Source organism: Molossus molossus, unplaced genomic scaffold (genome assembly GCF_014108415.1).
Source record: "Molossus molossus isolate mMolMol1 unplaced genomic scaffold, mMolMol1.p scaffold_m16_p_5, whole genome shotgun sequence".
Classification (NCBI taxonomy): domain Eukaryota; kingdom Metazoa; phylum Chordata; class Mammalia; order Chiroptera; family Molossidae; genus Molossus; species Molossus molossus.
The window spans coordinates 60864288-60880238 of NW_023425388.1; the positions used below are offsets into that span (position 1 = coordinate 60864288).

Below are 15951 nucleotides of genomic sequence, written 5' to 3' on the forward strand. Positions count from 1 at the left end.
GGGATAAGTAAATACTATGGGAACAAGATACTGTACTGGAAAAAATGTCCTACGTTTCTCTAAAAATTTTTTAATGTGTAATATAATGTTGCTCTTATTTATAGGCATTTTTTCAAAATAATTTTTTATTGAGAAAAACCCTTAGAATTTTGAGTGATGAGTGATGTACACACATTATAGTTTGAAAGGGCCATCTGACACAGGAGAAAATTGAGGCCCACAGAGATGAAGTGATTTAGCTATGGTCACTCATGGTGTTAGTGAGTGGGATCAAGATCTATCCCTTTTAGGTGCTCATTCCACAGCCTATCACTATCTCACACTTAACCCTAGAAACTGAATTTTGAACATTAGGTGTATTGAAAGGTCTACTAGTCATGTCTGAAAGTCTTGGCTATCAGTAAAAGCTGCACTCTGTTTTTGTTGGTAAATACTGCTGTCACAGGCTGGTGTGAGGAAACAAGCTGCCTTTTTTTTTTTTATATATTGAACGGTAGGTGTTAAATCATTGCAGCCTCTTTGAAGAGCAGTCTAGTATCTTTCTACTGAGCAAAAGTCATGTTTATTTACTGTCTATAATAATAAAAATAATGTCTTGCCCTGGCCGGTTCGGCTCAGCGGTTAGAGCGTCGACCTGCAGTCTGGAGAGACCCGGGTTTGGTTCCCGCTAAGGGCGTGTACCTCAGTTGCAGTTTGTCCCCGGCCCTGGTTGGGTTGTGCTGGAGGCAGCCACTCGATGTGTCCCTTTCATGTCGATGTTTCTTTCTCTCTCTCCCTCCCACTCCATCTGAACAAAAAATGGAAAAAATGTCCTCGGGTGAGGATAAAAATAAATAAATAAATAAATAAAATAATGTCTTTACTCAGAGGTTTGGCAGACTTACTGACCATGAAAAGATTTGGGTTCCCTGTATTCACGGTTCCTCATCTGTACCACAACCCGCTGCATGTACAGGCATCCCCTGCCCTCGTGGTGCCCCACGTGATTGGGGCTGATAATCTGTCTACTGTTATTGCTGTGACTACTGAAGTCTTTTGTCTCTGACTCAGGAGTCTTAACTTATGTCTTCTGGCAACATTTATGAAACTATGGTAGGCTAACGTGTTAGCTTGCCGGTAGGTAATATCTTAGATCTTTCTTTTTTTAAATCCTCACCCGAGGACTTTTTTTTATTTTATATTTTGTTCAGATAGAGTGGGAGGGAGGGAGGGAGAGAGAGAGAGAGAGAGAGAAAAAGAGAAACATCGACTGGAAAGGGACACATCAAGTGGTTGCCACCCACACAACCCAACCAGGGCCAGGGACAAACTGCAACCGAGGTATGTGCCCTTAGCGGGAACCGAACCTGGATCTCTCCAGACCACAGGCCAACGCGGTAACGGCTGAGCCAAACTGGCCAGGGCTCAGATCTTTCATAGTTTTTGACAGAATATCTACTGGAAAAAAATACAGTAATTATTTTTTAAAATAGAAGAAGATGAAGCAGAAAGAGCAGGACCTGTGATTGCTCACATTCTGCTTGGACAATGAGGCTGTCATCCTCAAGAAGTTTGGTGGGGAAGACATTGACACCATCTCTCCAACACTGGGCTTCAACATCAAGACCCTGGAACACCAAAGATTTAAGCTGAACAGCTGGGATGTGGTTTCCAGAAGTCCCTCCGGTCCTACTTGTGGAACTACTTTGAGAGTAATGACAACCTCATCTGCATGGTGGACAGCAGCAACTACCAGTGCAGGCCCAACTGCCAGCAAGAACTACAGATCCTGTTGGTGGAGGAGTGCCTGGCAGGAGCTGCCCTCTACATCTTTGCCAACAAGCAGGACCTGTCTGGAGCACTTTCGTCTAATACCATCTGTGAGGCCACTGTTGTATCCAGGGCTGCAGTGCCAGGGAAAAGCTGATGTCTGGCATCCCCTGCTTCTGGATAGTATTTCTAGCGGTGTCTTCGTGGCTGACTGAGATGCACCAGATGCCCCTACCTGAAAGTCTGCCTCCTCCATCCCCTTACTCCCAGTGCCCTCACCAAGCACCATCCATGGGAAAATGGGTATTAACCTGCTCAACTAACACTCCTTGTTTCCATCTATGAACTGCTGCTGCTGCCCACTGTTACTCTATGGTGCTGGTTCTCATGGTGGGAGGGCTGCTGCCCTGGCTGTGACCCTGACTCCTGACCTGGCCCACCTGCAGCTGCCATACCAAGAGGCGAGGGCTAGAGCTGGGAAGGGACTGCCTCAGCTGCTCTCAAGGCTGTGGGACTCCTTTGCTCAACTGTGAGAGTAAATCATCCCTTTCCCTTTAGAAAGATAAAAGAAAGACAAGTGGAAGCCTCAGGGCTTTTTAGGTCCCATCATTCTGACTTGAAAATTTCAGGCTAACAATATAAGACAGATCTAGAAAACTGATTTAGAAAATGAGTCCTTTGCTTGCAGAGGAATTGACTTGTTGGAGTGGGAGAGAACCAATATTTGTTGAGCATTTATCATGTTTAAGTGTATGTGGGTTGAAATATGTTCTCTTTTTTTTTTTTTCTCTATAAATTTGCAATATAGATGTTCTTATCTCCATTTACAGATGAGGAAACTTAAGACCAGCTGTGTTACTTGCCTAAGGTCACACTGGAATTCAAACCTGCATGTGTCTGGTGTTAAGCCCACCTCTTTCCATTATGATAAACAGCTTCCTAACTTTCTGGAGGAATTAGATGTGACTTCCTACTTTGCCACACAGAAATTTCTTCTGTTCTATCTTCATTGAAGCTGTGATATCAAATGGTCAGTTTTTTGCGTGAAGGATTTTCCAAAGTTAGTTTCTGTAACAATGAGATTTTGTGTAGGATTTTTTTCCATTGATTTTTAGAGAGAGTGGAAGGGAGAGGGAGAGAGAGATAGAAACATCAATATGAGAGAGAGACATCAGTTGGTTGCTTCCTGCACATACCCTGACCAGGGCCGGGGATTGAACCTGAAACCCTTGGGTGCATGGGCCGATGCTCTAACTACCAAACCCATACCTGCCAGGGCTCTATATTTAACTTTTTGAGGAACCACCTTACTGTTTTCCGATCCCACTGATACTGGACACTAAATGGGTCCAAGGCCACCTGTCACTACTTGAGCCAAATTAAGCAGAGACAGGATTAAATCATATATGAGCATTTATTCCAATAATGCCAGCAGTATGGAGAGAACAGCAGGTCATCCTGAAAATTCTGCTTTAACAACTCCTACAAGCCAGCCGATTATATAGGGATAAAGAAGAAAGGCTATGTATGTGCAAGAGGCAAGGGGGTGGGCAGGCAGGATAAGGGCTGTAGGATCCATGGTTTGTGTGTCTCCTTCCAGGATCGTGAAGTCCAATAACAAGGTAGTTAATGTTAAAAACAGCTTGGTCTGCCCAGCTGGTGTGGCTCAGTGGATTGAGCATCGTCCCATGGACTGAAAGTGAGGGCACATGCCTGGGTTGTGGGCTAAATCCCCAGTAAGGGGGCATGCAGTAGGCAGCTAATTGATGTTTCTTTTTCACATTGATGTTTCTGTCTCTTTCTCCCTTCCTCTCTTTCTCTAAAAATATCAATTAAGGAAAAAAAAAAAGCTTGGCCCATTCCTGTGACTGGAGAATAGTCAGCATTCCCGAGGCAAACTCCCGCAGGGTGTCAGTGTCCAGGCACAGCAACCAGTTCAAGTGTGTCCTGTCCTTGTTCTGTTCTCAAGATGTCTTGTCTTTTCTGAGTAATGGACCCATCTGGGCTCCAAGGCATCTTATCGTTTTACAGCCCTGTTGTTTTTTTTTAATCCACACCCGAGCACATTTTCCATTTTTTGTTCAGGAAGGGTGGGAGGGAGAGAGAGGAAGAGAGAGAGAGAAACATTGACATGAAAGGGACACATTGAGTGGCTGCCACCCGCACGACCAGCCAGGGCTGGGGACAAACCGCAACAGAGGTACACGCCCCTAGTGGGAACCAAACCTGGGTCTCTCTGGACTGCAGATCAACGCTCTAACCGCTGAGCCAAACTGGCCAGGGCCTGTTTTTTTTTTTTTTTTTTTTTAATTTTTAAAAATCTTAATTGTTGAATGTATTACAGATGTTCCTCTTTTTCCCCCCATTGACCCCCTCCTCTCCACTCCCACCTTTTCCCACCTGCGCATCCCACACTATTGTCTGCGGGAAACTTATGCATGTAAGTTCTTTGGTTTATTTCTTCCCATCCCCCAATTCCCTTCCCTTTGAGGTTTGTCAGTCTAGCAACCAATTGTACTTAATCCCTTCACCCTTTTCACCCATTCCCCCAACCCCACTTCCATCTGGCAACCAACAAAATGTTTCCTGTATCTATGAGAATATTTCTGTTCTGCCTGTTCATTTTGGTTGTAGATTAAATTGTCGATAGATATGTATTCATTGCCATTTTGTTTGTTCATACATTTTATCTTTTTCTTCAAAAAGACCCTTCATCATTTCATATAATAACGGTTTGGTGGTGATGAACTCCTTTAACTTTTTCTTGTCTGGCAAAGTCTTTATATGGCCATCGATTCTAAATGACAGCTTTGCAGGATAGAGTAATCTTGGTTGTAGGTTCTTGCTTTTCATCACTCTGAATATTTCTTGCCACTCCCTTCTGGCCTGCAAAGTTTCTTTTGAGAAATCAGCTGACAGCCTAATGGGAACTCCTTTGTAGGTAATTATCTGCTTTTCTCTTGCTGCTTTTAGAATTCTCTCTTTGTCTTGAACCTTTTGCATTTTGATGATGATGTGTCTTGGTGTGGGCCTCTTGGGGTTCATCTTGTTTGGGACTCTCTGTGCTTCCTGGACTTGTATGTCTGTTTCCTTCCCCAAGTTAGGGAAGTTTTCTGCCATTATTGTTTCAAAGAGGTTTTCGATTTCTTGTTCTCTTTCTTCTCCTTCTGGCACCCCCAAGATGTGAATGTTGGCACGCTTGAAGTTGTCCCAGAGGCTCCTTACACTATCCTCATTTTTTTGGATTCTTTTTTTCTTTTTGCTGTTCTGATTGGGTGGTTTTTGCTTCCTTAGATTCCAAATCGATGGTTTGCTTCTTGGCTTTACCTACTCTACTATTGAATCTGTGTAAGTTATTCTTTATTTCAGTTAGTGCCTCCTTCATTTCTGACTGCGCATCCTTCGTTTTTGACTGGTCCTTTTTTATGCTCTTGAGGCCCTCACTAAGTTTGCTGAGGTTCTCACTAAGTTCACTGAGCATCCTTATAAGCATTATTTTGAACTCAGCATCTGTTAGGTTGCTTATCTCCATTTCGCTTAGTTCTTTTCCTGGGCTTTTGTTCGGTTCTTTCATTTGGGACCTGTTTCTTTGTTTTCTCATTTTGGCTGCCTCCCTGTGTTTGTTTCTATGTATTACTTAACTGGAGGTATGGGGCTATGTAAGACCAAATGCTGCTTGTTTGAAAGAATTTAGGAAAACCTGAAGCAGGATCCAAGACAGGCCAATCCTATGGTTAAGCAAGTGGCAACAGCTTGGGTGGGCCTGAAAGTTGGGTGGGGCGGTGCCTCAGGGTATCACCAGGGTGGGGCAACCAGTGTGAGCCAGGTTGCTGGAGTCTCAGGGAAGGGCTCACCAAAGGAACAAAGGCCTCTGACAGCACGTTTGTCTCGGAGAAAGCCCCATCTCCAGTCCTCGCTCCAATGCCAAACAGTTCAGTTCTTCCCTGTATGTCTCTGGCGCCCCTCGCGCTGCTTCCCCTCTAAACTTGGAGAGAGTCCGATAAGTCCGTGCGCGGGCCCTTTAAGAGTAGCTGCCTGTGGCTCCAGCCGCCTCAGCCTCCCTGAGCCTCAGTTCCCGCTGGTTTTTCCAGCCAGAAGTTGTGGGGATTCTCTTCCTGGCACTGGAACCCTGAGCTGGGCGCCTGGTGTGGGACAGGGACCCCTCAGTCCTCAGGAAGGACCTTCCCAGCCGAGGTCTCCTGATTTTTATCTGCCACACGTGGGTGTGGGGCCAGCCCGTCCGCCTCTGCCCCTCCTACCAGTCTCGATGTGGCTTCTGATTTAATTCCGTAGTTGTAGGACTTCCATTCAGCTTGATTTCAGGTGGTTCTGAATGATGGTTGTTCTGTAGTTTAGTTGTAACTTTGATGTGGTTGTGGGAGGACGTGATACCACGTTTACCTGCCCGCCATCTTGACCGAAAGTCCACAGCCCTGTTTTTCTTCTTGCAACACATCCTCCAGTTTCCTCGGGTCTGTAAGAAAACCTCTTATCTATAGTTAGTAAGGTGAATAATCGTTCCTGTTTCGTGCCCTTTCTCTTATCACCACTAACCGTGCAGAAAGGTTCCAGGTTATTTCTCCACATTCTTGCCAACACTTGTTATTTCCTGTGGTTTTTGTTTGGTTTTGATAATAGCCATCCTAATGTATGTGAATAAATAGTTTTATTACTAGAAAAGCTCACTGAACAAAGTGGCTTTAACATGGGTAAACTTGGTTTGCTAATATTTCACCTTGGAATTGGGCACCCATATATACCTAGTCACAGGCAGTTTGGAATACTCAGGTTTTATCTCTATCAGAGCAGATAAGATTGTATTTTCTGTGTAGGCAGGCAAATCCAAGGAAAAGCTCAGAAGGGGCTGAGCCATTCATGCTCTGCTGTGGAAGGAGCAAAGGGCACGGTGGGGAAAGGAGGAAAGGGGCTCTCTGGAATTGTCCACATGGAAATGTGTGAGGAGGGAGCAAGTTTGTCCTTAACATTAATGTAAGTTTTTATATTAAAAACATTTTGAGAGACTTCCCAAAGGTCAAGATGGTGGCATAGATATCGCAGTACTCACTTCATCCCACAACCACATCAAAATTACAACTGAACTGCCCTGGCCAGTTTGGCTCAGCGGTTAGAGCGTCGGCCTGTGGTCCGGAGAGACCCGGGTTCGGTTCCTGCTAAGGGCACGAACTTCGGTTGCAGTTTGTCCCCGGCCCTGGTTGGTCGTGCGGGTGGCAGCCACTCGATGTGTCCCTTCACATCGATGTTTCTCTCTCTCTTTCTCCCTCCCACTCTATCTGTACAAAAAAATGGAAAAATATCCTCGGGTGAGGATAAAAAAATAAAATAAAAAATTACAACTGAACTACAGAACAACCATCGTTCAGAACCACATGAAATTGAACTGAATGGAAGTCCTATAAGTACAAAATTAAAGAAGAAGCCACATCTAGACTGCTTCAGCATGGGGGAGGCAGCTTGAAAGGCACCAGAAACACAGGAGAAGAACTGAGTTTGGCATTAGTGCAAGAGCTGGAGAGGCGGCTTTCTCCTAGACAGATGTGCCAGCAGAGGCATTTGTTCCTTTAGTGAGTCCTTCCCCAACTGACAGGCAGACAGCCACCACATCTGGGGCTCCAGCAACCTGGCTCACAGTTTGACCCCCCTCCCCTGGTGATTCCCTGAGGCTCTGGCACACCCAACTTTCTGGCCCACCCAAGCCATTTCCAGTGGCTTTATCATAGGATTGGCCTGTTTGCTCCTGCTTCAGACTTTCCTAAAATCTCTCAAGAAAACAAAAACAAAAAAAGCCCTGGCTGGTTTTCTTCAGTGGTTAGAGCATTGGCCTGCGGTCCAGAGAGACCTGGGTTCGGTTCCCGCTAAGGGCACATATTTTGGTTGCAGTTTGTCCCTGGCCCTGGTTGGGCCCTGCGGCAGGCAGACACTCGATGTGTCCCTTTCACATCAATGTTTCTCTCTCTCTCTCTTCCTCTCTCCTTCCCACACTATGTGAACAAAAAATGGAGGAATTTCCTTGGGTGAGGATAAAAAGAACAAACAAAAACAAAACAGCATCTGGCCTCAGCAAGCCCCATACCTCTCGCTAAGTGGTCCCAGGCCTGGCACTAGAAGCAGCAAGCCTTGGTTCACATCTTGGCTTTGCCTGGGCATCTGCAAGCCCAGCACAAGAAGCAGCCATCGCCCTGGCCAGTTTGGCTCAGCAGTTGATCGTTGGCCTGTGGACCAGAGAGTCCCGGGTTCATTTCCTGCTAGGGGCACGTACCACACACAAAAAAGAAGCAGCCATCTACAGATTGCTTTGTAGTTTATGCCTGGTGGACCTATGTAGAACACAGGCAGTGGCTGACCTTGCCCCAGAGCCAGCATACCCAGTGGGGAGCTTCAGACCACGTCAAAGCACCACCACCCAACCACCTCCACAAGCAACACACTCAAGAAGTGACTCAGTGAGTACCAGAGCCCTGCCAAAGTAAGTCTTGCCCTGTGTGGTGGGCCCCTGCACAGCTGATCTTCCAAGGTAGTCAGAGGTCAGTGGGCAGTGGGCACAGCCAGTCCTTGCAGCTGATCAGCCTGAGTAAATCCCTCCCATTGACATACCAGCAGCAATCAGGACTCAATTAAAACAGAAGAGAGTACAGTCCACACAAGGGTTCATCTGGAGGACCCAGCTGGAGTGATAAGGGAGTCCGTGCCACTGGACCCTACAGACACCTACTGCAATAGGTGTCTGCAATATAGACATCTACTCCTACAAAGCCTAGGAGACATAGCAACTCTACCTAATACAGAGAAACAAACACAGGGAAGCAGCCAAAATGAGGAGACAAAGACACTTGCCCCAAATTAACAAACAGAACAAAACTCCTAGAAAAGAACTAAATGAAAAGGAGATAAAAATCTAACAGATGCAGAGTTCAAAACTGGGTATAAGGATACTCAAGGAACTTAGGACCTCAAGTGCATAAAAAAGGACCAGTCAGAAATGAAGGATGCACTAACTGAAATAAAGAATAATTTACAGGGAGTCAATAGTAGAGCAGGTGAAGCCAAGAAGCAAACTATTGATTTGGAATATGAGGAAGCAAATAACACCCGATCAGAACAGCAAAAAGGAAAAAGAATCCAAAAAAATGAGCATGTGTAAGGAGCCTCTGGAACAACTTCAGGTGTACCTCACTGGCCAGGTTTGAAGGGTTTTCTTGAAGAAAATAAAAAATATGAACAATAAAAATGGCACTAAATAGGTATCTATCAACAACTGAATCTACAAACCAAATGAACAAGCAGAACAGATACAATTTTTTGTTGGTTACCACATGGGAGGGGAGTTGGGAGGATGGGCAAAAAGAGTGAAGTGATTAAGAAGTACAAATTGGTTGTTAGACTGATGATGAACCTCAAAGGGGTGTGGGGTGGGAAGAGAAATCAAAGAACTTATATGCATATATGTATAACCAGTGGACACAGACAATATGTGGGGAAAAAACAGGGAACATCTGTAATACTTTCAACAATAAAGATAAATTAAAAGATATAAATAAGCCCTGGCAGGTTTGGCTCAGTGGTAGATCATCAGCCCATGGACCAAAGAGTCTCGGGTTCAATTCTGGTCAAAGGCACATACCTCAGTTGTGGTTCGGTCCCTGGCCCTGGTTAGCGTTGAGCAGGGGCCAACCAATCGATGTGTCTCTCTCACATTAATCTCTCTTTCTCTCTCCCTTTCTCCCACTCTATTTGAAGATAAAAGGAAAAATATCCTAGGGTGAGGATTTAGATAGATAGATAGATAGATAGATAGATAGATAGATAGATAGATAGATAGATAGATGTGAGGATTTAGATAGATAGATAGATAGATAGATAGATAGATAGATGTGAGGATTTAGATAGATAGATAGATAGATAGATAGATAGATAGATAGATAGATAGATAGATAGATGTGAGGATTTAGATAGATAGATAGACAGACAGACAGATAGATAAAAACCTTTTGACTTCTTATAGTTAAGTAAATTTGCTCTAGAAAGATAGTCTGGTTTTACCAGATTCTCGTATCCACCCACCCAGTTTTGGGTATGTGTGACCTAATTTGAGAAGTAAGGGCTTATAGGAAACAAAGTTCTACAATCCAAAAGAGCAATGTTAAGTCACATTGGAAAGTTTTTAAAAAATTCATACCTATTAATAGGCATAAATAGCTCTGTGCTAGGCTATCACACCTATTCAAGATAAATATTTTTTAAATGTTTTCTTTGATTATAAAAAAATGATATTAAAATTGGAAAATGTGAGCCCGGCTGGTGTGGCTCAGTGGTTGAGCATCGACCCATGCACCAAGAGGTCACCGGTTCAATTCTCGGTAGGGCACATACCCAGGTTGTGGGCTCCATTCCCAGTGGGAGCCATGCAGGAGGCAACCAATCATTGTTCTTTCTCATCGACATTTCCATTTCTCTTTCCCTCTCCCTTTTTCTCTCTCTCAAATCAATAAAGAAACAAATTGGAAAATGTGAAACAGTAAAGGGAGTAAAGTAAAGCCATCCATAATTTTTTTATGTAGTAATAACCAGTTACTGTTTTGTATACTCTTGTTCTGTTCATATATTTTAGATGCTATATAAAATTTTATACCCTACAGTTTTAATGATCTTTATAAATAGTTTCCCATATTGTTAGAAACTCATGAAGATTTTAGTTGGTGATACTATTCTATGATATTATTTTCCTAATGTCATTTATTTAGCTTGTTTTTCTTTCCTCTTCATTTTCTTAAAAAAATTTTTTTTCTTTATTGACTTTAGAGAGAGAGGAAGTGAGAGGGAGAGAGAGATAGAAACATTGATGAGAGAGAACATCGATTGGCTACCTCCTTCATGGCCCCCACTGGAGATTTGGCCTACAACCTGGGCATGTGCCCTGACCGTGAATCAAACCGGTGACCTCTTGGTGCATGGTTAGACGCTCAACCACTGAGCCACACCGGCTGGATTCCTCTTCATTTTCTTTATTCTCCATTTTTTATTTTTTACTATTATAAACAGTGCTAGAGTAGACATGGTTGCCTATTATCTTTGTCTACATTTTTAATCATTTGTATTAGCCTGGATACTAAAAATGTTTTTAAGGCTCTTAGCAGGAGGGAGGATCTCTCCTTGACTTTATTCTTTTTGATATAGATTAAGACACTTTTTTTTTATCCTCACCCTAGGACATTTTTTCCTTTTTGTTCAGATAGAGTGGGAGGGAGGGAGAGAGAAAAAAAAACATTGACATGAAAGGTACATATCTTGTGGCTGCCACCCACACGACCCATCCAGGGCCAGGGACACACTGCAACCAAGATACATGCCCTTAGCGGGAACCAAACCCGGATCTCTCTCGACTGCAGGCTGATGCTCTAACCACTGGCCAGGGCTAGATTAAGACACATGTGGATTTAGAATTTGTTTTGTCTAATTTGAGTATACATGCTGTGAATTGAATGGGATTTTTTACAGGCTACTAAGTACTATCTTGTGGTTTTATAGAAAAATTCTGTTTTGCCCTGGCCGGTTTGGCTCAGCGGTTGGAGCGTCGGCCTGCGGTCCAGAGAGACCCGGGTTCGGTTCCCGCTAAGGGCACGTACCTCGGTTGCAGTTTGTCCCCGGCCCTGGTTGGGTTGTGCGGGTGGCAGCCACTTGATGTGTCCCTTTCACGTCGATGTTTCTCTCTCTCTCCCTCTTTCCCTCCCGCTCTATATGAACAAAAAAAAAAATGGAAAAATGTCCTGGGTGAGGATAAAAACAAACAAAAAAAAAGAAAAATTCTGTTTCTATCTTCCTTCCCATAGTTTGGTTCATTCAACAGAGATTTATTAAACACCTGCTTTATTCCAGGCTATACACTAGGTGCTGCAAGAAATGCTAGGATGAGGAAGAAGCAGTCACTGCTCTGTGGAATATCGTTTTACATCAGGAGGTACAAGTGTTGCAGTCACTGCCATCTGTTGTTAGTTGCTTTTTCTCCAGCTAAGTAGGCTGCTCCCTCCCTTCATCATGCTATTTATGTTATTGAGGGAATGAACCAAAACTAAGCCTTTTGGGGGTACAGTTTTTGCCTAATAGAAAGTAGGAATTTTGATGGGACTTGACTGGCACCTCCTTTATATCTACCACAGCTTGCATAAATTTCTGCCTGCAGTTAAATGCCTTTAGAAGTGCCTAGCCCTGGCTGGTATGGCTCAGTTGGTTGAGAGTGGGCAATGAAGGATTGCGGGTTTGATTCCCAGTGAGGGCACATACCTAGGTTGCAGGTTTGATCTCTGATTGGAGCACAAACGGGAGTCAACCGATTGATATTTCTCTCACTTTAATGTGTGTGTCTCTCTCTCCAAAATCAATTTAAAAAAAGAAAAAAGAGCCCTGGCCGGTTTGGCTCAGAGGTTAGAGCGTCGGCCTGCGGTCCTGAGAGACCCGGGTTCGGTTCCCGCTAAGGGCGCGTACCTCGGTTGCAGTTTGTCCCTGGCCCTGGTCGGTTGTGCGGGTGGCAGCCACTCGATGTGTTCCTTTCACATCGATGTTTCTCTCTCTCTCTCTCTGTTCCTCTCTCTCCTTCCCACTCTATCTGAACAAAAAATGGAAAAATGTCCTCGGGTGAGGATAAAAAAAAATGAAAAGAAAAAAGAAGTGTCTAATTCCTTTACCTGCACTCTAGAGCTCACTTCTTCCCCATTTCCCCACTGTCTTTCCCTGAGTTTTGAGCCTTTCTCTCTTTACTCTCTCCTTTCTATTAGACACTTAGAACTACCCTCCTTAAGCCCACATTCCTTTAGCCACTTCTTTTTCCCCCAGTCTCTTTTCAGTTACTGCCAGCTGCCTCTGTCTTCATCATTCCATCTCTTGGTTATTAAATCTAATAGAAACTTTTTAATCTTTATCTTACTTGACCCCTCAGTAGCACTGAACATCCTTGAAATGTTCCTGGTTTTCTTCCTACTACTCAGCTACTACTTATCTCCTATTTGCATTCCTCTTGCCTTTAAAACTTCTTCTTAGGGTTCTCTCTTAAACTCTGTTCTGTCTTTTGTCACTTTCTAATACTTCCTGGGTTGTTTTATTTACTCTCATGGCTTCAAATACCAGTTCATGCCTATCTACTGATTGCTACCAAATCTGTGTGTCCAACCCAAACCATACTACCTTACTCAGAACTTCCTCTATGATCCCAGTTTCTCTGAGGTGTTACTCTCTACACCATTGTTCCATCTGGAAATGTGGATGTTGTCCCTGTTCCTTCCTTCTCACCCTTACTCTCACTTTCATTCTTTTTCTCACTTAATCTCTAATCAGTCAAGACCAATCATTTCAACCTCAATCACCACTGAATCCTGTGTCTTTGTTTAGTGAACCCCGTGTCTTTAACGAAATTCCTTTCATTTGTATGAAAGCTAAAAACACAGTCCCAGTGTGTCTCCTCTCCAGTAGGAGTCCTTCCCATTGTCTTTTTCTTCAGGAGATACAGTTCTCTGACATTACATGATGGATTGGGGATGGAGAGGAATAACCTATTTTTTGTTAGTCCTCACCCGAGGATATTTTTCCATGGATAATTTTAGATAAAGTGGAAGGGAGGGAGGGTGAGAGAGAGAGAGAGAAACATCATTGTGGGAGAGACACATGGATTGGTTGCCTCTCACACGACCCCAGTTGGGGACTGGGAATCGAACCTGCAACCCAAGTATATGCCCTTGACCGGGAATCGAACCCATGACCCTTCAGTCCACAGCCAACTCTAACTGCTAAGCCAAACTGGCCAGGGTGGAATTAACTTTTCTTTTTCTTTTCCCGTCATTTTCAGTGGATTTTCAGAGTACTTTGCATTTAGAAGGTACTGAGTAATTGTGTTGAACTGAAATGAAAGGATTAGAAACTGTCCAAAAATAAGGTAAAGGGGTGTGTGTGTGTGTGTGTGTGTGTGTGTGTAATGGAATACTACTCAGCTATAAAAAAGTATGAAATCTTGCTATTTGTGACATGTGTGGGCCTTGAGGGTATAATGCTAATTGAAATAAATAAGAGAGAGAAAGACAGATATCATATGATTTCACTCACATGTGGAATCTAAAAAACAAGCTTGTAGATACAGAGAATAGATTGGTGCTTACCAGAGGGGAAAGGGAGTTGGGGGGGGAGGGGGCGTGTATGTGACCTGGGTGAAAAAGGTCAGTTGTACAGTGATAGATGATAACTAGACTTTTGGGGTTGATCACTTTGTGGTATATACAGGTTTAAGCTATAATGTGGTATATCTGAGACTTATTTTAAAAGTAGCTTAATTTTATTTTATTTTTATTTTTTTATCCTCACCCAAGGACATTTTTCCATTTTTTGTTCAGATAGAGTAGGAGGGAGAGAGAGAGAAACATCGATGTGAAAGGGACACATCGAGTGGTTGCCACCTGCATGACCCAACCAGGGCTTGAAACAAACTGCAAACGAGATACATGCCCTTAGCGGGAACCGAACCCGGGGCTCTCTGGACCACAGGCCGACACTCTAAACGCTGAGCCCAACCGGCCAGGGCAAAAGTAGCTTAATTTTAAAAGCTACATATCTCTCTTAAGTCTGATAAAGAAGGGTTAATTAAGAAATAAATCTGTTATAGTAATGGAAATTTAGGAGGAGAAATGAGCCTCAAACTAAATAATGTCACTTGGCATAGTTCAGTTAATCAGCTATTTTACTAGAGTGTCAACTTCTAGAACAAATCCCAATTAAATGTTAACAAGTTTAAAAGATCAGAATAGCCCTGGCTGGTTTGGTTCAGCGGTAGAGCGTCGGCCTGCGGTCCAGAGAGAACCGGGTTCGGTTCCTGCTAAGGGCATGTACCTCAGTTGCAGTTTGTCCCCGGCCCTGGTTGGGTCATGCTGGTGGCAACCACTCGATGTGTCCCTTTCCTGTCGATGTTTCTCTCTCTCTCTCTCCCTCCCCACTCTATCTGAAAAAAAAATGAAAAAATGTCCTTGGGTGAGGATAAAAATAAATAAATAAAAAAATAAAAGATCAGAAAAAAAATATATATTTTATATATATATTTTATATATATATTTTATATATAATATATATATTTATCCTCACCCAAGGACATTTTTCCATGTTTTGTTCAGATAGAGTGGGAGGGAGAGAGAGAGAGAAACATTGATGTGAGAGAGACACATCAACTGGCTGCCACCCACTCCACCCCAGCCAGGGCCAGGGACAAACTGCAACTGAGGTACGTGCCCCTAGCGGAAACTGAACCCGGGACTCTGTGTTTCGCGGTCTGACACTCTAACAGCTGAGGGCTTAACAAGCATACTTAAAATATAAAAATTAGCACATTTTATTTATTTTTCGGAAGAGTTTTTTTTTTTTAATTGATAGATAGATAGATAGAATTTTCAAAATTTCATTTCAGAGAGAGAAAGGGAGAGGAAGAGAGATACAGAAACATCGACAAGAGAGAAACATCCAATTGAGGATTGAGCCCACAACCCAGGTATGTCCCCTGACTGGGAATCGAACCAGTGTTTTCCTGGTGCATGGAACAGCATGAGGACTAAAGGTGTTACATGATAACTAAATTATAAGGAAGCCGAGAGAAGAAAGGAAAGAGTGAACAAAAGCTATTTGCCCAGAAAGCTCTTTATTCTAGCCACCAGATGGCACAGTTGTTCCACATCGGCTGGTTGCACTGACTGTAGTAGAAGGGGAAGGATGAGAGAGGAGGCACTACACAACCTACTGTTCTAAAGAATAGGATGTTCTTAAGTTGGTTCTTTGTAACCTCAGATATCTGTTTTATATAGTAAAAGCAGGCCAGCAGTTTATAATTGCATCATCAAATCTCTAATTCTTTTGAGGCTGGCTTTATGCTACCATCAAATAAACTATGTCAATATCCCTCTTGTAATTTTTGTGAGAAAGTGAACCCTTTTTAGATATAAGCATCAACACAATATTAATAACATTAAAAACTGAATATACAACATTACTATACTGTGAAATATGAAGATATACTTTGTTTTTAAAATCCTCACATGAGCATTTATTTTTTATTGATTTGAAAGATAGAGAGAAACATCGATTGGTTGCCTTCCGTACCCACTCTGACTGGGGATGGAACCTGCAGCCTATGTATGTGCCCTGACTGGGAATCCAACACACAAC

General features: G+C 43.2%; 1 protein-coding gene and 1 pseudogene across 3 annotated transcripts in view; both read left to right on the top strand.

Moving 5' to 3' along the window:
- The window catches only part of OSBPL11 (oxysterol binding protein like 11), a 100904-nt gene that overhangs the window by 13741 nt on the left and 71212 nt on the right, over positions 1–15951 (top strand). The window contains exons 1-2 of one of the 3 annotated variants that reach the window (XM_036243896.1): positions 11638–11722; positions 13601–13687. The exons of 1 other annotated variant lie outside the window; for it this stretch is intronic. Coding sequence is in view for 1 of the 2 variants with exons in the window: in XM_036243895.1 (XP_036099788.1) it covers positions 11673–11722 (50 nt within the window). In the remaining variant the exon portion in view is untranslated. Of the gene's footprint in view, positions 1–11637; positions 11723–13600; positions 13688–15951 lie in introns of those variants that run through there. One more of the 3 variants, XM_036243895.1, reaches the window with a different exon arrangement.
- On the top strand, positions 890–1964 carry LOC118617559 (annotated as a pseudogene).